This window comes from Procambarus clarkii, chromosome 12 (assembly GCF_040958095.1).
Source record: "Procambarus clarkii isolate CNS0578487 chromosome 12, FALCON_Pclarkii_2.0, whole genome shotgun sequence".
NCBI classification, from domain to species: domain Eukaryota; kingdom Metazoa; phylum Arthropoda; class Malacostraca; order Decapoda; family Cambaridae; genus Procambarus; species Procambarus clarkii.
In genome coordinates this window covers 23,872,193-23,894,902 of record NC_091161.1, presented here as the reverse complement: position 1 = coordinate 23,894,902, position 22,710 = coordinate 23,872,193, and the positions used below count along the sequence as shown (strand labels likewise).

Genomic DNA, 22,710 nt, shown 5'->3' with positions numbered 1-22,710 from the left:
AGGAGCTGCCTCGTATGGGCCAATAGGAGCTGCCTCGTATGGCCAATAGGAGCTGCCTCGTATGGGCCAATAGGAGCTGCCACATATGGGCCAATAGGAGCTGCCTCGTATGGGCCAATAGGAGCTGCCTCGTATGGGCCAATAGGAGCTGCCTCGTATGGGCCAATAGGAGCTGCCTCGTATGGGCCAATAGGAGCTGCCTCGTATGGACCAATAGGAGCTGCCTCGTGTGGACCAATAGGAGCTGCCTCGTATATGCCAATAGCAGCTGCCTCGTATGGGCCAATAGCAGCTGCCTCGTATGGGCCAATAGCAGCTGCCTCGTATGGGCCAATAGCAGCTGCCTCGTATGGGCCAATAGGAGCTGCCTCGTATGGGCCAATAGCAGCTGCCTCGTATGGGCCAATAGGAGCTGCCTCGTATGGGCCAATAGCAGCTGCCTCGTATGGGTCAATAGGAGCATTTGGCCATGAACACATTCAGAACACCTCGAGTGAGAGCAGCCACACCCAGCCAGTCTCTCTCACTCCAACATCTTACTCGCCAACATTGCTCCTCCCACCATACTGTTATAGTTCTTATTACACATGTTCTATATACCTATCTACATGTTTTATTTACCAGAACTATGTAAGTAAGCCGGTATTGTGTCCAAACAGTACAGTGGCCACCATACACTGCATGAAAAATCACACAGACGACGCTACGATTACGTCACCTCCCTCACCAAAATAGCTCCTCTCAACATTCTCCTGTTGCTGTTCTTACACTATATACACACACTATATATACCCATGTACATATGTGTTGCCCATAGCAAACCACTAAGCTAGTATGGTGAGCAAAACAAGAGTGGCAGCCACACACAATGAGGCTACCTCAATTCTCGCCCTCCCTCCCTCACCAAAATTCCTCCTTCCACAATACTACGCACAACGCTAATTATAACCACAATCCTACTATTATCACAATCCTGGTCACTAATTCCTGTAAATGAATAATTGATCACACATTTAGTTTGAAATGGAACCTAAGAAATCATTTGAAGATTCCTAGATGGACGAAGTAATGCTGTGGTGCTGTGGCTAGCGGTGTGAACATCGTGAACAGCATTGAATCACTGATATTTGAACATTGTACCCAGTCATTATCACACTCAGGCTCTTCTATAACACTATCATAGCTAAATAATACAAGTTACATATATATTTTGACATTATTAGGCGATGCTGTGGTCACACTGAACAGCAGTGCTGTGCGCTCATGCTGCAAGCGCCAGCCTTGGTTGCTCACACACTACTGAGGCTCCCACATCCGGGAATGTGGACCACGATTTTTTTTAAAGATGGTGTCTGTTTACAAGAGCCCTGAGGAAGCTGATGTGAACCCCATGTAGCCGCGGGAGTTTTGAATGGAACGTGAAAAATACAAATACCCGGAGGCGCGTTGTGCAAACCAGACGTGAGCCTGCAGGCGCGTTGCACAGTTTAAGGGATAATCAGGTAAAAATAGTCAGGTGGAAAAATAAATGGGAACAAAGACTAGAGTTATATTTGTGCTAGTTTCCCCAGATATATGTCCCATTTTCTTTCAATTTTGTTCCAGAGAAAACATCCGGTCAGTGGTAGCCAGAGGCCAAATTGGGTCTCCAGAAGAGAAATTCACCCAGCGTCGCAGGGGTATCACGTGACCTGACGTCATCAATAGGGGCCCCCCTACCTACGAATGACCCAGTGGGGTCAAGCATACAGAGGGGGTCAAGGTTCCTTACAAAGAACAAGTTGGATATTATTGTGTAGTAAGCCTTTTCTTGAATTCGCAAGAAACTGTGGGGTTCTTGGTCATGGTAGGCAATCCAAGGAACCAGGATAGCATGTGGGGGGTTGGATATTTGGGGTTTAAATGGCTTCTGAGTCGTGTGTGTTTCATGGTGGGTAAATGTTCAATAATTGTCGTGCTTTTAATCTGAATGAGGGGGTCCTAGTTTACATTCTAGCCGTAAAATAAATTCCTTAGTATATTTCCTATGGAAAATGAGCTTTCAGTACTCTATATAAATTAAAAATGAGGTCAAGAAAGACATGTTTATATGTGTAGTGTTTTAGGTTGAAACTGTTTACCCAAGTCATCCCTGAGCTCTTGCACCATTTTCTGTAGCCAAAGTAAAGATTTCATTTTCTGTGGAAGCAATAATAATAATTTAAATTTAATAATTGTCTGTGAAAGCCATTAATCATTTAGCCAGAGAATGTTTATCATATTGAAATCGTTCCCCAAACTAGAATCACATCACCACCATAGCAAAGCTTACATCACTTTATGTATAATTATAAAAAAATCATCATTAGGGGATTTAATGAACAAACGGGATGTTTAAGGGTCAACTGCGATAAACTGTCATTATTTGAACATGCAGTCAGTTGGATTTTTTTGCAATACAAAACATAGCAATGCTGCATTTTCTATAGTTCTAAGCGCTTTATATTTATATTTGCAGAGGTTTGAATTTATTTTTAATATGGAAATATGCCACAAAACAAATGTTAACCTTTGAAATAAAAATTTAGAAAGCATTGGGTTAGAGTTATGCAATTTTTAAAATTATACACGATTTCCCCAGTAGCATCAGCCATTTTGTGTGGGGGCAGAGTCCCAACCTCAATATCTTAACACTTGTAAAGATTAATTAACTCTTTAGTGTTCAATTAATAGAAGTTTAATTTCTTGTAAAATATATATATGTTCTGTATTAAGCTATATTTTTTGGCATCACAACAGATCACATATGTTATTGTCGAGGGTTCCAATATATTTGCCATTTCTCTCATTGATATAATCACCGAAGCTACATATATATTTCTGAAATTCTATCCCCAAGATTCCGTAAGTACAATTATAACAGTTCTCAACAATAGTATTTCTTAAGCCATTGGAATAAGGGACAGCATAAAGAAAACCGTCCTATGGCAGGTTATAATAACTTACGGAACCACCTACCTGCAGAAGCCGAAAAATCAGCCAAATAAACTCTTCTGAGCTTTTAGAAAAAAAAAAGCAGAAAGGATCATCAGGGCAAAATAGAGAGACCTCGGACAAGCCACCGGCTTCCTGCCCTCGTTGAAGCTACCTACTAGCATTAGCAGCCAGTCACGAAAATTAATAAAAAAAAAATCATGTTTTGTGCGGAACTGCCTACCCGCCAAGGCTGTAAAATTAATAAAAAATAAAAACACCTTCAAACTTAAATACACTCACACCTCTGAACTCGGGAACAACTACCTCTCACACCCCTTCCCTTCCCCAGCAAATGTCCTACAGTCTTCCTGAAGCCACCCCACTCACGCATGAATCTACATGATTTCGCAAAACTATATATGTATCCAAAGGGAACGCCGCTACCCAAATCCCTGGGTGCATATCAGCAATGATCTTGCAAAAAAACTATTTAAAAATAATGAGTAAACTATGAACAAAATTAAGTCATTATATTTTCTATATAAAGTGCGTCTTTAAAAAGAAGAAAAAGAATGTATTATAATGATTTTATAATAAACATTACATACATACTTTAGCCCATTCATAATATTATATTTTAATCAATCAGGTTTGGCTTGCGTGCTCATTCCTATTATCAATCTTTAAAAAATAAGAAATATAATATAGCCATATAAAGTAATACACTCAACATCCTATCATCCAGACACCTCGGGCCCAACTATGATTGGATATGTAGTCGTGTCTGGATAAGTAGTCGAATTCTCCCCCAAGCACGAAAAATAATATCCTTATGTAAAAAAGTACGTAACAGTACATTGTTGTTTCACTAGATACTTCAAACAAAATGCCACAGAATACTGGTAATACAGCATCAGTGAATATGGGTACTCACCAAGTGTCCACATGTTTCTCTACATATTATAACAATTAATAATTATGATCGTGGAATGATGTGTTGATGAGTATACAGTAGTGGTGTTAACTGGGGGTTGAGGCACAGATGTTGAGGGGAGGGTTCGGTTTTTGTTTGATTAGGTTAGGTTATGCTTAGTTAGCTTTGGTTAGGTTAGGTTTGCTTTGGTTTGGTTAGGTTTGCTTTGGTTAGGTTTGCTTTGGTTAGGTTAGGTTCGGTTACATTTGCTTTGGTTAGGTTTGCTTTGGTTAGGTTAGGTTAGGTTTGGTTAGGTTTGCTTTGGTTAGGTTTGCTTTGGTTCGGTTCGGTTAGGTTTGGTTAGGTTTGCTTTGGTTAGGTTAGGTTTGCTTTGGTTAGGTTAGGTTTGCTTTGGTTAGGTTAGGTTTGCTTTGGTTAGGTTAGGTTTGCTTTGGTTATGTTTGCTTTGGTCAAGTTGGGTTTGGTTAAGTTGGGTTAAGTTGGGTTTGGTTAGGTTAGGTTGGGTTTGGTTAGGTTAGGTTGGGTTTGGTTAGGTTAGGTTGGGTTTGGTTAGGTTAGGTTGGGTTTGGTTAGGTTTGCTTTGGTTAGGTTTGCTTTGGTTAGGTTAGGTTTGCTTAGGTTAGGTTTGCTTAGGTTAGGTTTGCTTTGGTTAGGTTTGCTTGGGTTAGGTTAGGTTTGGTTTGCTTTGGTTAGGTTTGCTTTGGTTAGGTTTGCTTTGGTTAGGTTTGCTTTGGTTAGGTTTCCTTTAGTTAGGTTCGCTTTAGTTAGGTTTGCTTTGGTTAGGTTTGCTTTGGTTAGGTTTGCTTAGGTTAGCTTTGGTATGGTTAGGTTTAGTTAACATTGGTTTGGCTGAGTTTGGTTAGGTAAGGTTGGGTTTGGTTTGGCTGGGTTCGGTTTGGCTAGGTTTAGCTTGGCTGGGTTTGGTTTGGCTTGGCTGGGTTTGGTTTGGTTTGGCTTGGCTTGGCTGGGTTTGGTTTGACTTGGCTGGGTTATGTTTGGTTTGGCATGGCTGGGTTTGGTTTGGCTTGGCTGGGTTATCTTTGGTTTGGCTTGGCTGGGTTATGTTTGGTTTGGCTTGGCTGGGTTATGTTTGGTTCGGCTTGGCTGGGTTATGTTTGGTTCGGCTTGGCTGGGTTATGTTTGGTTCTGCTTGGTTGGGTTATGTTTGGTTTGGTTTGGTTTGGTTTGGTTAAGATACACCAGTACAAACTTGTTTCATCGGCATTATAAATTTGGTCAAGAGAGAGAGAATCACAAACCCAAATTTATACACACATTCCTCTGCACGTCTATCGCACCACACATCCACCACCACCACACAGGAGACATTCCAGATTCATCTTCCTTTATAAGCTGAATGGTCTGATAATCGATCATCACAATATATTTTCTCTTGTCTTCACTGCTAATTGAAGCCCTAAACAACATATTTCCTGCATTTCCAAACGCAATAGTAGTAAGATGCAAAAAATATCCAATGATATATAACAGTGAGTGAGAGGTAGGGTTTTGTCGGCCGCGGGTAAACAAAAACAAACAGCGGCGCCACTAGCTACATCGGTGGCCGGCCACGGAACTACATAGGTGGTCACTGGTCGGATCTCAAACGATTAGATGGAATAAACAAATGACTGAGGTCCGGCAGTTAGGTCTGGGAGTGTACTTTTAATATCTGTGTGCTCTCATGTTGTATAGATACAAAGGTGAGAAAAATATTTTTAGTATATTTTCTCAAAGTTCTCTCTCTCGTTTTCCCCATCCTATTCTTTCCCTATGTTTATTTATCTCTCTCTCCATCCAATCCCACATTTTTCCTTATTCACTCTGGTGCAGAGCAACCTTCATGCAGGCCCTCGTTCAGTTCCCCAAGTCCGAACTATTGGACACGGCAAATTTCTTTAAATAGTGCAGTATCTTAGTTGACCCTCTAATTATAAAAATTATTTTAATCTTTTTAACCTTCGAGTGCTAGTTCTCAAAAGGTTCTTAACCTCAGAGAGAGAGAAATTCTATTTTTGTCCATATTCGCACGGGATGTTGAGCAACCTTCTTGCAGACCCCTCGTTCAGTTCCCAACATCCAAGCTATTGGACATAGCAAATTTTACTAAATGAGGCAATGTCTCGCCCCCCCCCCCCCAACCAAATATTTTAGGCAGAAACTAAGCAATTGCAATCCATCCAGCCGGCGACTCGCCAGTGACTGTTGGAAAAATGTTTTGTTCTTACAAGCATTATGACCTCTGAGTATTTGTTCACCCCCCCCAAAAAAAAATACTGTTCAAGAAAATACGGGCTTATTTATACCAATTTATGGATATAAAAAGAAAAAATAACTTGACATTTGTACAAGTTTTATTTACATAAATAAATAAGTCTCTATGCCTTTTTGTCATCTTAGGAAATAATTGGTTGACGGACATACGAAATGCCGCATCTGCAAATAGGGCACTTTCTCACAGATACGAGAAACACCGCACGTTACCATATATCTGCAGGGCAGCAGTATGACACTCAATGTATTAAAGCACACCTTACACAAAATATCATCGACCTGAGACATTGGCAGAGATGGGTTCATCACGGTTTCGACATGGGATGCCGCATCAAAGTCTGTGGCCTCTTCGTCAGTTTCGATAGCAGGCCCACAAGCGTCCACATCCATTTCATAAGCGACAATAGTCGTCCAGTATACTTCTTACGAGTACAAAAATAGTTAAAGGGAATCTTTCAACACTGTTCTTAACTAAAATTTTGTGTCATTAAGTAAGAAAAAAAATAGTCAAGGACACTCTTCGAGACATCAAAGACACTCTTCGGGACACCAAAGTTACTCTGATACATCAAAACACACAATCAAAGACATCAATCATGCACTCAAAGACATCAAAATACAACTCTCGTTCTCAAAAATTGTTCTCAGTGACATCAAAAGTTATTCTCAGTCATCAAAGTTACTCTCAGAGCCATCAAGGTTATTCTCAGAGTCATCAAAGGTAATCTCAAAGTCACCTTCGTTCATCAAAGTTGTTTTTCTAAGACATCTTCGTTCATCAAAGTTATTATTTAACTCGCCTTCGTTCATCGAAAGTTATTCTCAGAGCCAACAAAAGTTAATCTTAAAGACCTCAAAATACTACTTATGTCCTCAAAAGTCATTCTCAGAGTCATCAAAAGTTAGTCTCAGTCATCAAAGTTGTTATATAAGATATTAAAGTTATTCTTAGTCATCAAAAGTTATTCTCAGTCACCTTCCTTCATCAAAGCTGTTCTCTAAGACATCAATATTGTTCTCTGAGACATCTTCAAGCATTAAATAACACTCCCAAACGTAACTAGTTCAGCTTTTCATATCAAACTTATACTTCTGTTAAATATATTTTCCAAGTCACTTTATCTGAAAACTCTTCTCTGAACATCCCTGCATAACCCCACCTAACATAGCTTACCCAAACTTAACCTAAACTTACCTAACCTATGCTAAACTTAACTAACCTAACCTAAGCTAGCTTAACCAACTTAACCTAACTTACCCAAACCTAACTTAACTAACCTAACCTAACTTAACTAAACCTAACCTATCCTAACTTACCCAAACCTAACCCAATATAACCTAACCTAACTTAAACTTAACTAGCCTAACCTATCATAACTTAACCAAACCTACCTAACTTGCCCAAACTGAACTTAACTAGCCTAACATAACTTAACCCTTAAATTGCGCATCGCATCATATGATGCTTTGGAGTACCATGCACGATTTGAAAGGCCTGCGGGGTATAGGGGGTCCCCATACGCTGCCCAGGGGCTATAGTAAACAGCCGCAATTTTGAAAAAAATCCAGCTCACGCTACTATCACGTGGGAGGCCTCAGTTACCCAGCAGCCACCATGTCGAGCACACGGCCGAACGCTTCCCGGGCACGCCCCACACAATCACTCACCCAAGAGCAAATAACCAGTGAATTATTTTCCGTTGGTGAGGAAAGTGACTTTGATGACTTTGATATTTGTAAAGACTACACACAATTGACCGATGATGATAGCACGGACAGTGAAAATGAGATACAGCCTCCTCCTACCGCGACGCCTATACGCTCACCCATGCCACCTCGCCCAGTGTCTACCCCAATTCATCCTCGACCACACAGTTCCTGTGCTTATTTACAGTCTGAGGATATGTTCGGTGACGAGTCAGAGGAAGGTGACTCTTTTTCTGGTTTTAGTGAAGTGGATTCAGAACATAGTGTTACCGAGCCTGGTGCCAGTACCAGTGGTGATACTGGGCGAGATTTTGTCGCGTCAGCAGCGTCTCGCCCAGCCAAGCGCCACCACATGGAACAACATGAGGCACCAAGAGCCTCATGTTCACGTGCCTCTACCTCATGTGCATGTAGCGGCCGTACTGTGCGTAGACAGGCTTCAGCTCCTGGTCCACAGGGTGCATCGCTTCCTCGCCGTAGTGCCCTGTTGCGTCCCCTGCGTCTCGCAGGACACCAGGTGTATTAGTGTGGAGTGATGGTGCTGGGTTTATTCCCCGAATTCCTGCCTTTGATAATAAAGACGTTGGGATTACAGAGCTTTTCCCTGATAATGGAGAGGATATGAGCGAATGTGATTATTTTACAGCATTCTATGATGAGCCGCTCATGGAATATATTGTACACCAAACAAACCTTTATGCGGCTCATCTCATTAGAAGGGAGAGAACAGAATTTTCACGATTGCAACGTTGGAAAACCACCAATGTAGGTGAAATGTGTTTCTAGCGATATGTATGTTGATGAAACACTATCAAACATGCTCTCACAGATTACTGGAGCAAAGATCTGACTATTCCAACACCTTTCTTCGGGAAATATATGTCACGAGACAGATTTCAGAAACTCCTCAGGTGTCTGCATTTTGCAAGTAATGAGGACCAAACAGAGGATGATAGACTTTGGTGAGTGAGGCACTGTATGAATGAAGTGATTGGAAAATTCAAGAGATTTTTACGTACCAGCACAGAAGCGGGTGATTGACGAATCCCTAGTACTTTTCAAAGGACGCGTTTCATTCAAACGGTATATTCCCTCCAAACGAAACAGATTTGGATTGAAATTCTTTGTACTGTGTGACTGTGAAACTGGATACGTGTTACACATGATTCCTGTATTCAGCTAGCGATGTAGACATTCCCGGTAACGACGAACATGGTTTCTCTGGTAGTGTGGTGAAGTCACTGATGGCACCATGGATGAGCAAGGGCCACATCCTATACACAGCAATGGACTTGTATAGTAATTATCTATGTAATGATCTGGTTCTCCCTTCTTCCCTCCTTCCTTCTCCCTTTCTCCCCTCCCCTTGCTCGTCATTCGTCTCCTCTTTTTCCCCCCCCCCCCCCACCCTCTGTCGCCCATTTGTCAGGGGCCAAGAGGTTGACCCGAGGGTGGCCCTGATACCTTTGGCTTCCCCCACTCAGATTTCCCTCTCCATTTCCCTCACAATTCCCTCTCCCCAGTCCCTTCCCCATACCAGGCGAGTCAAATGTCCCTACTCTTTATCTTGGAGGAGACAGGCTTGAACATATACCCTATTCGATTCCCATATAGGCACAATGGATATCTACTGAGGACATGAATCAAGTGCACAATACCTTAAAATCGCACTGAGGCCAAGATGTTGATGGCTGCCCTCAGCCCCTTGGATGCGGGCTAGCGGCCCTTATTCCACACACTCCCTAGACACCATACCGAAATTTTGTTTTACCAGCTTATTGCTGGAAAGGATTACTCCTCCCACCATTTAATACAGCCCCAGGGCTCCACCCATTATTTTGGCAATGGCCAACCATTTAACACTTAGGCCCGAGGTCTGGCTCTCTAGGGCCAATAAGGACTAGGCCCTTATCTACCGCCAATCACCTTCCATGATCTGCCGTGGAAGGCTACATGAATTCCAGAAGATTGAGTCAGCTCTCTCCAGCTATAGAAGGGGACAAGGCGCCTCTATGTAGACCAGTGCACCTGCAAACAATGTTTACCACACTGATAAATTATGTTCAAGCCTGTCTCCTCCAAGATAAAGAGTAGGGACATTTGACTCGCCTGGTATGGGGAAGGGACCGGGGAGAGGGAATTGAGAGGGAGATGGAGAGGGAAATCTGAGTGGGGAGGAGTTGAGAGGGGGAAGCCAAAGGTATCAGGGCCACCCTCAGGTCAACCTCTTGGCCCTGACAAATGGGCGACAGGAGGGGGAGGGGGGGAAAGAGGAGGAGACGAATGACGGGCAAGGGGAGGGGAGAAAGGGAGAAGGGAGGGGAGAAGGAAAGGATGGGAGAAGGGAGGGGAGAAGGAAAGGATGGGAGGAGGGAGGGATCATCGGTGATAGACACATTCAGATATGGTGGGACGGGAAGGTGGTGGCAGTGTTTAATAAGATTTATTATTTTTTTATAAATTAATAAACCTTGTCCTTGATGTATCTTCCTCATTTAAGGGAGCATCTTCGTCAAAAAAATGCAAAAATGAAAACTCGTTCAATTTAAATCAAACTTTTTTGGCAAGTTCTATATGAAAAGTGTTTCACCTGGTCCAAGTTTCAGCATCATAGCATAAATAAAAAGGGAGAAAAAAATATTGAAGTAGTTGTGAAAATTATGCCAAAATGGTCAAAATCGATTATCAATCAAAAGTGTCAACTGAAATCATAGCTATGACTCTTTGCAATCACAATAGCATATATTAAACAAATATTATAATTAGTTTAATTGGAAAAAAATTTGAAGAAAAAAAAAAAAAAATTTTCATTTTTTTTTTTGGGGGCAATTTGCATCAAACTTACACACCTGACTGTAAGTATGCCTATCTGTAAGGATGCCATTTTTGGAGAAAATTGGTTGATGTCAACCTCAGCCACAGATTTTAGAACCTTACACTTTATTTATTTATTTTTTTTTTCAATTGACACAAGCGTTTACAAAACCGATTCATTTTTTATTCAATTTACATGAAACTTACACAGTATATGTGGAGGGCATGTCTCAACATTTGCTTGTTTTCATTTTTCTCTAAGTTCATTTATTGATTTTATAATAGCAATAAACGTGCAATATTTGCATAATTTTTGGGGGGAACTTTGAACATTTGTATTAGGAAAACTAAAGATGTTTTGGAAATTCTAAAACACACAATCCTTTATTATATGCTAATGTGTCAGAAAAGTGTCACAGAATAATTATATCTGAAACGTGTGTTCTGAAGTGTAGACTTGAAAATGTGTAAAAAACGTTGAAAAAAAAAAATCTCCCTTTCTATTTACGCTGCAGTACTGAAACTTGGGACAATTTCAGTACTTTTCATATACAACTAGTCAAATAATATTGGTTGCATTGAACAACTTTTCCAACACCACCCTAATGCTCCCTTAATATTCCTCTTATATTCGTGGCTGTCTAGTGAGGGGTCATACTGGACTGTAACAGTGTTAACCCTTGTGTTGCTCAGGGCTAATTAGCATTTGTCACCCACAGGTGCATACCAAAAAAAATAAAAAATTATTTTTTCTTCTTAATCTGTTAATTTGTGTTCTCTGTTTATGGGAAAAATAATAAAAAAATCGTGAGTCTAGTGAGTCTAGACAGTAAATCGTGGTCACACAGTAAGCAGACAATGCTACCTCCCTCCCCACCAAGATTACTCCTCCCACTATAGCGCTAATTATCACTACAATCCTGCTATTATCAGAATCCTGGTAATTTTTACAGTCAGGGGTCTTCTGTAATAATATCAAAGCTAAATCATAGCATGAACATGTATATTATGGCACTTTTAGGCGATGCTGTGGTCACAAGCTGAACAGCAGTGCTGCGAGCTCATGCTGCATGCGTCAGGCTTGGTGGCTCACTCAATACCGAGACCCTCACACCCGGGAATTTGGCCCATGATTTAAAAAAAAAATGGCGTCTGTTTACAAGAGCCCTGATGAAGGTGAGGTGAACCCCGTGTATCCGCAGGCCGTTTAAATCTTGCATAGTACTCCAATACATCATAAGATGGGATACACAATTTATAGCTAGTCACTCAACCCATCATATGATGTGTTGCGCAACTTAAGGGTTAAGCTGGGGTATTGAGTGAAGAGAGAAAGTGAATTACAACAGGGATAGCGCTCAGAACGATTACGAGAGTACAGGGTTATTACAGCTAGTTACGTTCTTGATTGAAAATAGAACCGGGTTGGTTGGCACAGTAAAGGCACGAAGAAGGGAAATGCCAGTATTTGGCAGTGGACATGCAGTTGGTGAGTGCCAGGTACGGAAATGTGATCAAATATTCTCGGTACGGTGGAAAGACAAGAGAGAAGTGAACATGCTGACAACCATTCATGAGGGTACAATGTTGAACAGTGACAAGGTACACCATGTAACGAGAGAACCAGTATATAAGCCAGAGTGTGTTCTTGACTACAATCTCAACATGCGTTTGATTGATAAGGCTGACATGATGATTGGCACTATCGAGTGTGTGCGGAAAACACTGACGTGGATGAAAAAGGTGTTTTTCCATCTTGTTGACATGAGCATGTTGAACTGCTATAATTTGTATCTGGTGAAAACAAGACGTAAACCTAATTTCCGTTCATTTGCTTTTACACTTGCAACACAGATATTAGCAAAGTTTGGTCAAGAAGTCCCTGGCATACGAAGACCAGTCATGAACCCAGTGTTGCAGCATGCTGCAACACCCAGGCTTGCTCACATACATGCCTTTCAGCAACACAGACTAAAGAATTTGCCACCAGGTGGAAAGCGTGCAATAGGCCAACGTGCATGCCTAGTATGTAAAACAACAAAACGAAGAGAACCGAAACGTAAAATGGTGTAAACATGGTGTGAAGGGTGTAGAGTTGCATTGTGTGCTGTCGACTGCTTCAACGACTACCACTCACTCCCAAGATTTCTAAATGTGCAATAATAGTGCAAAAACCTGTACATAGTACATGCTAGTGTGTACATATAAAATAGTGAACATTGTGATTACTGTACATAATATAATGCCGTAATGTAAAACGTTTGTGCGCGCATGTGTATACTCGATGTATGCAACATATATTGACAATAACTGTGAAGTAACATTATGTGCAACACAATTAGTGACTAATATTGCAAAGAATACACGCCTAGACACTGTAAATAATGACGCGAAAATAAAATTGTGGCAACTCTGGCTGCTTGAAAACCGCGCACGACGTCTCCAGGATGCACTGTGCATGAGCGAACATGCAAACTGTGACGTCATCAGCCGCCATCTCGGCTCAATTACGTCGGCGGTAAGTACAATTGAATTTTTTTTTTCCCCGTGATCAGGGAACACGACTTAACAGGTTAGGAAGAAGAAAAAAAAGATTTTTTTTTTTTTGTATGCGCCTGTGGGTGTCAAATGATATATAGCCATGCGCCATTTAAAGGTTAATTTAACACTTTCGCGCTTTAGATTATCCATGAGTCGTCACCGTATTTTCTTACGTTTCCGCATAACAGACTACGCCTGTAGTCCATCGAAAAAATATTTGTATAAATTCCATTTTCTAACCGAACTGGATGGGGATACTCTCAGATTTTTCTCCATGAAATTCCCATTCTCCCTCACCGAACACATGGCATCTCGGCCTACCCGGTCACGTGGTGGGCCCATTGTTTTGTTGACACCACAAGTGCCCACACCGCGCTCCCCTCTCGCGGCAAACGTGACCCGTTTTACGCATTTATTTCCGTTCCGTTTCCGTTCTTGTGTACCTAAAACCAATTCAATACCTTCAACATGGATGCTGCACCAGGAACAAGCAGTGGAACGCAAAAGAAAGGTAGGAAATCTAGGAAAGCAGAAGAGATCGCCATGATTCACGATATGTATCGTGGGGTCAAGCTCACTCCATCCAAGATTCCCGACGTTGTTGAAGCCTTTTCAGGGTCTTCTGATGATGAATTTGAGGCTGACGAACCTGAAAATGATGTGTTATATGAGGTTTCCACAACTGATGATGATATTTCGAGTGAGAGTGAGGATGAGAGTGAAGAAGAAGCCCCTGCCCCGCCACGCGGAAAACGCACGTGTCCGGTACCAAAGAGGGCTAGGCTGGGTGATGAGTGGAATTGTAACAATACTCCTCCCATCGTTTATGACTTTACTGCAACCCCTGGCCTAACAATTCCACTACCTGCTACTCCATTGCAGTTTTTACAACTGTTTTTCACTAGAGCAGTGGTTGAATACTTAGCGTATGAAACCAATTTGCATGCCACACACATCATACATCTCATGGCTGACTCAGCAAGAAACACGTGGAAACCAGTGTCGGTGAAAGAAATGGCCCGATATTTAGCCCTGTGCATGCTGATGGGCATAGTGAAGATGCCTACAATAAGGATGTACTGGCAGACGAATCAGATGTGGCATTGTCGATTCTTCAACGTGTTTATGTCGTCTGCTCGGTTCCAACACATTTCTAAGTTCTTCCACATGTATAACAAAAAAGGCGTTCCAGTGAATAATAGTGACCGACTGATAAAGGTGAGACCACTAATGGACTATTTTTCTGAAAAATTTTCATCTGTATATATCCCCAAAAAAGAATTGAGTCTCGATGAGGGTACAATGGCTTGGCGAGGCCGCCTCTCTTTCAAGGTCTACAATCCCAACAAGCCTGATAAATATGGTGTAAAATTTTATATGTTGGCCGAAGGGACATCAGGCTACATATATAAATTTGATGTGTATTGTGGAATTGGAAAAACGACAGTGGAAACAGTGATGGGGTTGGTGGCGCCCCTAGTTAACAAGGGTTATCATTTGTATATGGATAACTACTATAACTCGGTAAGCCTAACAGAACAATTACGTGAAGTGGGTGTTTACACATGTGGCACACTTAGACTCCAACGTGGCGCCCCCAAGGATCTGCAACAAGTGGTAAAGGGTAAAATGGCAACCGACACGACCCTATACATGCGTAAGGATAACACCTTTGTTATAGTTTGGAAGGACAAGCGCCCCGTCTCTGTCATCACCAATATCCACAATGCCGACACTACTCAAGCACAGCGCAGGAAACGCGTTCGTAAACGTGACGGGAGAACTGGATTAGAAATTGTGAAAATGAACAAACCCAAGGCCATAGTGGATTACAATAAGTTCATGAAAGGTGTTGATCATTTTGATCAAATGGTGAAATACTATGAGTTTGCAAGAAAAACGCACAAATGGACAAAGAAGATCACTTTTTATTTCCTGCAAATGGCCATGCACAATGCATACGCATTGTATAACCACTACTCAACAGACACAAAAAAACTAACATTATTAGAGTTTCACGCAGTAGGAATAAAAGCCTTGTTGGCGTGGAACAGCGAGGAATGGCCAACAACAACAAAAATACCACATGTTCCCGACATAGATGCAAGCGTAGCTCCTCCTGCTGACACGACAGTTTCAACACCCGGGCCATCTGGAGTGAGGCGTCCTCTGTTCACCTCAACACCTCAACCCCACTCATCAACCACAAATTCTGAAATGGAGATTGAGGACATAGAACCACTTGATGTGTCCGATTTCATAGAAGATTCTACTATAAGTTTGGTTGTTCCTGTAGAAGACAATATTCCTCCAGTGCATCCAAGAAATAGAAGAATTATAGATTCAGAACAACGTCTCAACTACAAGTTGACGCATGAACTCGTGCACTTGGATAAAAAAAACCAGCGTTGAATGTAATGAAACGCCATTTTCTGGGTGAGCCCCGGAGGCTCCCTGGAGCTTATCGGGCTAATGTGTGTTATGTTAGACCGGGACATTAGCTAAGGAGTTCAGACCTACCAGGGACCAGCGCCAGAACCTGGCCCCTTCAGAGAGGTTTCAGGGAGCAATGGCCCTGGAAAACCCCATATGGTTGGGGGTTTTCCTTATCTGCCATCGACCGGGGTTAGGCACCCAGAAAGGTAGGCGTAACAAAACAAACCCCACATGGTAAGACACTACAACAAAAACCGAACAGAGAGGTAGAAAACTCCCTACAATCCCAAGGAAACAAGCAAACAAGCAAACATCACACTTTACTGCCGCGCCGATCGTCCGCGCAGCCCTCCCCACCCCGGGAGGGGGAGGGGGGAGCCCCGGACCTACCGCGCCGGCTGCCAAGCTCCAGTTCGGAAGCTAAGCTTCAACCAACGCGAAAAAACCGCCGACCGGTGGGAGGGAGGGTTTCCAGGGAGCCTCCGGGGCTCACCCAGAAAATGGCGTTTCATTACATTCAACGCTGGTTTTCTGTGGGGAGCCCCTACGGCTCCCTGGAGCTTCATACCCAAAGAGAAGGAAAAGAAAGGGCTAACCCGGGAGGCGGCCGCCACAAACTCTGCAACGCAAAGCCAAGACAACCGGTCGCAAACCTGCGACCCAAGGCAACAAGAACGCCCAAGAACGGACGCACACATGGATGGGCGGCCAAAAACCTGTGCGACCCACAATTCCCTGCGCCCGAAATGAGCCCGAGACGTCACCAACACAGCAGCAATTGCTGTAAACGTCTGAACAGCACGGGCGCAAAGACAAACCGCAGTAAGAAGGAAAACACTGCGGACGACCCGGGAGACCCGAGCCCTGAAAACAGGGAACGAAGGAACCGGATCAACCACAGCGCATCCCCAGGCACGGTACGCCGGCAACAGCAAAAAGCACAACTGGACAACACAGGACGCACCCCCCGGCCAACCCAAACAAGTACCAATACCCCAAGAACCCCTCCGGAAAGCAGCCGTCTCGACCGTCGCCAGGACAGAGAAAGGCTGCACACCAATAAAGCTACCACCAGTACCAAAGAGGAGGAAACTGAAACCGAAGGGGCTACCACAAACTGAGGGGAAGAGAAGAAGGCACCCTGAACAAGGACCAGGATGGCTCAGGAGACTCATGAGCAGGCCGGAGGGGAAACAAAACGCGAGAAGACGTAATAAACGTCATACAGTCTCCAAGACGAAGCTCGCAGGTGGGACACCGTCAACAAAGCCACCTGAACACCATAGAGATGGCGATACCTGCGTCAAAATACCAGACGCGAAGAGCCAAAGAGAAGGCCGAACCAGTCACGGACAGGACCGATTCGGCCTGCTGAAAGAGGCGAAGCCTCAGGAAAAACGCCCCGGGTACGGACACCTATCAAGCAGCGTCTGAAAAGAAGGCCGGGCCGGCCACAGTGGAATCATAAGGACTGTTCTCGTGGGAATGGGCTGCAACTGAGCCAGAACCCGAAGCAACAGCTGGACCGGGAGAAGAGGTACAGGTACCCCCCACCTTGACCAGGCCTGCCGAAAGCCTCCACCGTGAAGTCCTCGCAGGTGGGAAGGGCGCCACAAAAACGGGCAACGCCTAGACCACGCTGACCCGAAGACGTCCATGGCCAGGAGTCCATAAGCCCAACAGAGCCAACAAAACGAATCGGCGACGACTGGCCAACCCACGAAGAGGAATGAACCGAGACAGCTGTCCACCAGGACGCAGGACACACCCCGGACACGAACCACACGGTTAACCAAACCCCCTGTGGTTCCGGCAAGAACCACCAGAGAACAGTCCAAACAGAGCTGAACGGCAGAGTACCTAGTGACCCAAACCCTCCGAAGCGCAAACCAGACAGCCATGAACACCTGAACCGGGCTGTGAGCCCGACGGACAGACAGACTCCATCAACCTCGGCCGACCTGGTGAGCACAGGTCACAAAGCCCCAGCCGAGAGACGACCCGTCCGTGAACACATCGAGCGAAGGCTCGGGGAGCCGCCAAGGCACGGAACCCCGAAAACCCCAAAGAGGAAGCTGGTGACGCAGCACCAACACCAGATCCCCAGAGGAACCCAAGGAATGCAAGAGGCGGAAGTGGAGTCTCCGTAGGAACCAACCGACGCCGGAGCCAAACCCGACTCCGCGGGCAGACAAGCACGCCGAAGTGCAAACTCCCGCACAACCGCCCAAGCAACCGCTGAGCAACCCGGGACCCCCTCCTGAACAGCCAAAGGCGGGACCACAGCCACAGTAACACTTCTGGAGGGAAGACAATGAGGGGCCCAAGAGCCTGAAACAAGGCCCAGGTCCGAACCCGGGACGGAAACAGAAGGTAAAACCTCCAGATCACCAGGAAACCAAACCCAGCGATCTGGAAAGAACCATCCCCTGGCGAGCAGACAAGCGGACTGACTGGGAGCCCACTCCAGCCAGTCGTCGAGGTAGGCCAGACACCGAATCTCAGACGCAGACAGGGCACTAAGATCCGGTAAAGATGCAAAGAGTATACAAAGTGCCCTTCACAAAATAGGGAATGCAATAAAAACAGCAAACCTGAAGCCCCACCACCAAAGCATTGTATGAATCATATGAAGACATATTATGACATATGACAATCATTATATGACAATATGACAATTATAATCAAAGCATTATATGACAGAGTGCTGGGAAGACGGGACACCACGAGAGTAGCTCTCATCCTGTAATGACACTTAGGTAAGTACACATAGGTAATTACCAACCGTGCTAGCCCCAGAAAAACTGGAGAGGAACGTGCCAAGAAGTGACCTGGAGGTCCAGGTCCACCATCCATGCACCCGGCCCTAACAGAATCCGAACAGGAGACAACAGTCCTCCGAGCAGGGCAGAGGATCCAGGGCGCAGACGGAAGTAGTCCAGAAGAACCGCAGACTGGAAAAGCTCATGACTGCAAAGAGCAGATGGGAAGCCCAGAAGGATGGGGCGGATCGACCACGCCCCACGCACCCACGAAGAGGAAATGACGAAGCGCAGGGAAGAAGCCCACCCCGCCAGCTCTGAACCCCCCCCAAGGGGGAGAAGCCGTCCTCCGACGCCAGCAGAGGCCGGAAGACAACCCAAAGCGCCCACCAACAGCGGGACCAAGCGAGAGGCAACAGAGCAAGCTGCTCCCCCAGCGCCCAGTCAACAGAGAAGGGAACAGAACCCCTTCAGAAAGAAAAAGTACACAACCGAAGTCATGAGGAGAGACTACAGGAATGAAACCACACTTCGCTGGAAGAGGAAGTGAGGGGAGACCTGATCACCACATACAAGATACCCAAGGGAATCGACAGGGTTGAGAAGGACAAGATATGTAACACAAGGGGCACACGCACTAGGGGACACAGGTGGAAACTGAGTACCCAAAAGAGCCACAGATAGAATTAGTTTTTTATTTTATTTTTTTTTTTTTATTTTTTTTTTTTTTTTTTTTTGTTTGAGTGTCAGAACGGGAACGGGAAAGCACTAAGAAGTAATGTGGCGACTCCTCACACAAGTAACGAGGCTGACCCCCATACAATGTCACATGTAGACATGACAGAGCCCAAGAGGCACAGGAACCGATACACCTGTTGACGGACGGTTGAGAGGCAGGACCAAGGAGCCAGAGCTCAACCCCCACAAGCACAACTAGGTGAGGACATATATTGTAAAAGCACAAGCCGCCGACTAGTGGCAAAGAGCACTACGCCGGCCAGGCAAAGAAGGCACAAAACTGCATCAAAAGGCCCACCTCGACAGCAAAACCACAAAGTCCCAGCACAACCACAACATGTGCCAAGACCCAAAAAGCTCAGTCTGCAAGCCAGGAAGACCCCGGAACCCCAAAAGGCAGAACCGGGTCACACGAGGAAACAAAGTCCCCTGAACCCACAAAAGGGGGCCCAAGAGGAAGAAACCTCCAGAACGAAACCAAGGAACCCAAAGGAACCCAGAATCGAACCAGGGGGAGCCCAAACCACCACATTTGCCGGCGGAGAACACCACTAAAAGGCAAAGCACAGACCCCAGCAGAACGCCCTGGGAAAACGGTCCCAACAGACCGAAAACCAAGGGGCAAGGTGTGGGAGCAAGCATACCAGCCAGGGGCACTGAGCCTAAACCCAGAGGCTCAGACCCAAAATCAACACCCAAACGTTCCCAGAGGAACAGGCAACGGCAAGAAAACACCAGAAAAACAAAGAAACGACAACAGGAGAACAAAAACCCTGCAAATTTTTTGAAAACTCACCAGAGACGCTCGCTCGCACACCCAGACGCATGTAAACAAACCGCAACGCCGCCCTGGTGGCCACGCCGGGAAACCGGCAGACGAAAATGGCCGCCAGCAGGGGCTGTGACTGACGCTTAATACACAAAAACACGCCAGCAAATGTGGGAAGCTAGCAGACTGGAAGGGCGAAAAACGACGCCCAACAGCAGAAAAACCACTGAAGGGGCAAAACCGCCCCAGAACTGCTAGTAGGCATCCCCCACAGCCCCGGGAACCAACCACAGAGGCCCCGGGGCAGAGCCGTCCTCCAAGCCCTCCGCCCTGAAAGAAAAGCAAGAGCCCATGGGAAAGGCAACAAGAAAGGGCCGCTGGTAAGACCCAGAAGCCTTGGCAGGAGGCACAGGCTCAAACCTCCGTCCCCAACCCGAACGGGGCATCCCCCGAAAACCGCCCGAGTCTCTGCCGCAACTGAACCCCGCCCCGACCCAGAAACACGCAGACGGTCCGGAGCCGGGAACATGGAGAGAAAGGGGCGAGCAGCACCTAACCAAACGGGGCGGCCACGGGGCATTCGAGTGGGAAACCAACCTAGCATGTTGCAGCAACCTAACCTAGCTTGCAACACGGATGCCGCCTGTACTCTGAACAGTAATAACATCAGGAGAGTACTGGAGAACAAGCAGAGAATCACTCGCAAGACTCCGGGTCAAGGTGTCAGTGACCCAACAGGCAGCATGACGGAGGTAAAAATGGCGACTGTCACCCGGAGACAAGGGAACAGCAACCAACGATCCCGTACAAGACGGGTTGGAACCCGGAAGACACATTCAATGGTCCCCCGAGCCCAGACAGGGGTTTCCAGGGCCCGTAGGGTAACAACTACGGGAAGCCCGGGCAAGGTGTTGCTAACCGGTTAAGAAACCCAAACACAACAAGAGGGTAGATTATAGCACTGAAAACCCCCGAGACGTGTACAAGCACGGGGGCCTAGCAGAGGGCCGCCAAACACTACCAGTGGAACTATAACCACCTTAGGCAGACCCCCACCAGGCAAGAAAATGAAAAACAAAAGAAAAACCCCGCAAAAGTACACCGTCTCCAGAGGCAACAGAAACCGGCCGCCGCTTAGGTGGCAGGCTGCGCAACACCTTGACGCCCTAACCAGCACAATACCAATCCCTACCCAGGGCCAAACAAGGGCCCCAAGCCCCAGCTGGCCCCAAGGGCGAGGCAAATGCCGAGCAGCAAGAACCTCTACGGGAATGGTTCCCGAACGCCCCAGGGAAGATAACCCTGTAACGCAAGGGCAGTACTCACAGGGCGCTTAGGGAAGTCAGCCACTAAGCACATGCAGCCCTGGCACTGATGAAGTACTCCTGGCCACCGCACACCACAACACACGGCAGTGAACGCCACACAAGGCAAACACCGCCAAGGAAACTGAGGCCAGAGAAGCGTCAATCCCGGTTGACATTAGCGAACGAACTGGAGCTTGGCAGCCGGCGCGGTAGGTCCGGGGCTCCCCCCTCCCCCTCCCGGGGTGGGGAGGGCTGCGCGGACGATCGGCGCGGCAGTAAAGTGTGATGTTTGCTTGTTTGCTTGTTTCCTTGGGATTGTAGGGAGTTTTCTACCTCTCTGTTCGGTTTTTGTTGTAGTGTCTTACCATGTGGGGTTTGTTTTGTTACGCCTACCTTTCTGGGTGCCTAACCCCGGTCGATGGCAGATAAGGAAAACCCCCAACCATATGGGGTTTTCCAGGGCCATTGCTCCCTGAAACCTCTCTGAAGGGGCCAGGTTCTGGCGCTGGTCCCTGGTAGGTCTGAACTCCTTAGCTAATGTCCCGGTCTAACATAACACACATTAGCCCGATAAGCTCCAGGGAGCCGTAGGGGCTCCCCACAGAAAAAAAGATGCCGTGTTTGTTTCAAGTCTGGCATAAGGAGGGACGTGAGATATGGATGTAAATCTTGTGATGTGGCACTGTGCCCTGCTCCTTGCTACACAAGGTACCACCGAAAAAAGATATATTGGGTGGAGAAAAAATAACCACCGCCAACAGCTTCACTCCACCTAAGAAACATCAGATGAGCAACTTCAGGATCAGAAGCCTGAAGATGGTGGAGTGAAGAAAAAATGCTCAACTGTCGATCTTCAATCAACATAGACAGGGTAAGTACACCTATTTGGAATTTTTTTATTATGTATAAGAAGTTATATTATATACGTTTTGTAGAGAATTTATTTGCGAATTTTTTGGTACCAGAATGAATATTAGATCACAAACTTCTATGAGTAAAAAAAAAAACCACAAAGTATGTTTGGGGGTGTGGCGGGTGTGGCTCTGGGTGTGGCGGGCGTGTGGCAGTGCGTTCCCTTTAGCCGTTGATATATCCAACACGTGGGAAATATTTGTATGTGTTATGTATATGTCTGTGTAGGGAATTTTACTGCGATCACTGTCATACAAATTATAAAATGTTTCAACAAGTATAAACATGACAAACATCAAACGAAAGAAAACAATGCGTTCGTTTCTGCCGCGAACGCATACTGAGCGACGTGGTTCTATATTTGGCGCTTCTCTTACACATGATTTGTACAATTGTTATACATTTTATCTTATAGAAAATTTTATTGCGAACACATAGGTATAAAAAAGAAATACGTACATAGAAAAGTAGGGTCAGGAAACGTATAAATGTATAAACTTTCCAAGCATGATTTCCACCCTGTGTTTTCGCCAGTGCGCTCGCGGCTACCTACTCTCCACT

The 22,710-nt window shown here is 45.4% G+C and overlaps 2 protein-coding genes across 3 annotated transcripts in view; one reads left to right on the top strand and one right to left on the bottom strand.

Moving 5' to 3' along the window:
* The window catches only part of LOC123772852 (zinc finger protein 271-like), a 128,721-nt gene that overhangs the window by 17,929 nt on the left and 88,082 nt on the right, over window positions 1-22,710 (bottom strand). The gene's annotated exons all lie outside the window — the stretch shown is intronic.
* On the top strand, window positions 13,694-15,566 carry LOC138363984 (piggyBac transposable element-derived protein 4-like). The gene is made up of 2 exons (XM_069323435.1): window positions 13,694-15,334; window positions 15,522-15,566. Exons 1-2 carry the CDS (start codon window positions 13,694-13,696, stop codon window positions 15,564-15,566), a joined length of 1,686 nt encoding a protein of 561 aa, XP_069179536.1.

Excerpts from the sequence above, each read along its gene's own strand:
- LOC138363984 (XM_069323435.1), top strand. The coding sequence starts at position 13,694 with ATGGATGCTGCACCAGGAACAAGCAGTGGAACGCAAAAGAAAGGTAGG. Across the intron at positions 15,335-15,521 it reads TTCCCGACATAGATGCAAGC|AAGACAATATTCCTCCAGTG; the intron begins GTAGCTCCTCCT and ends TTGTTCCTGTAG.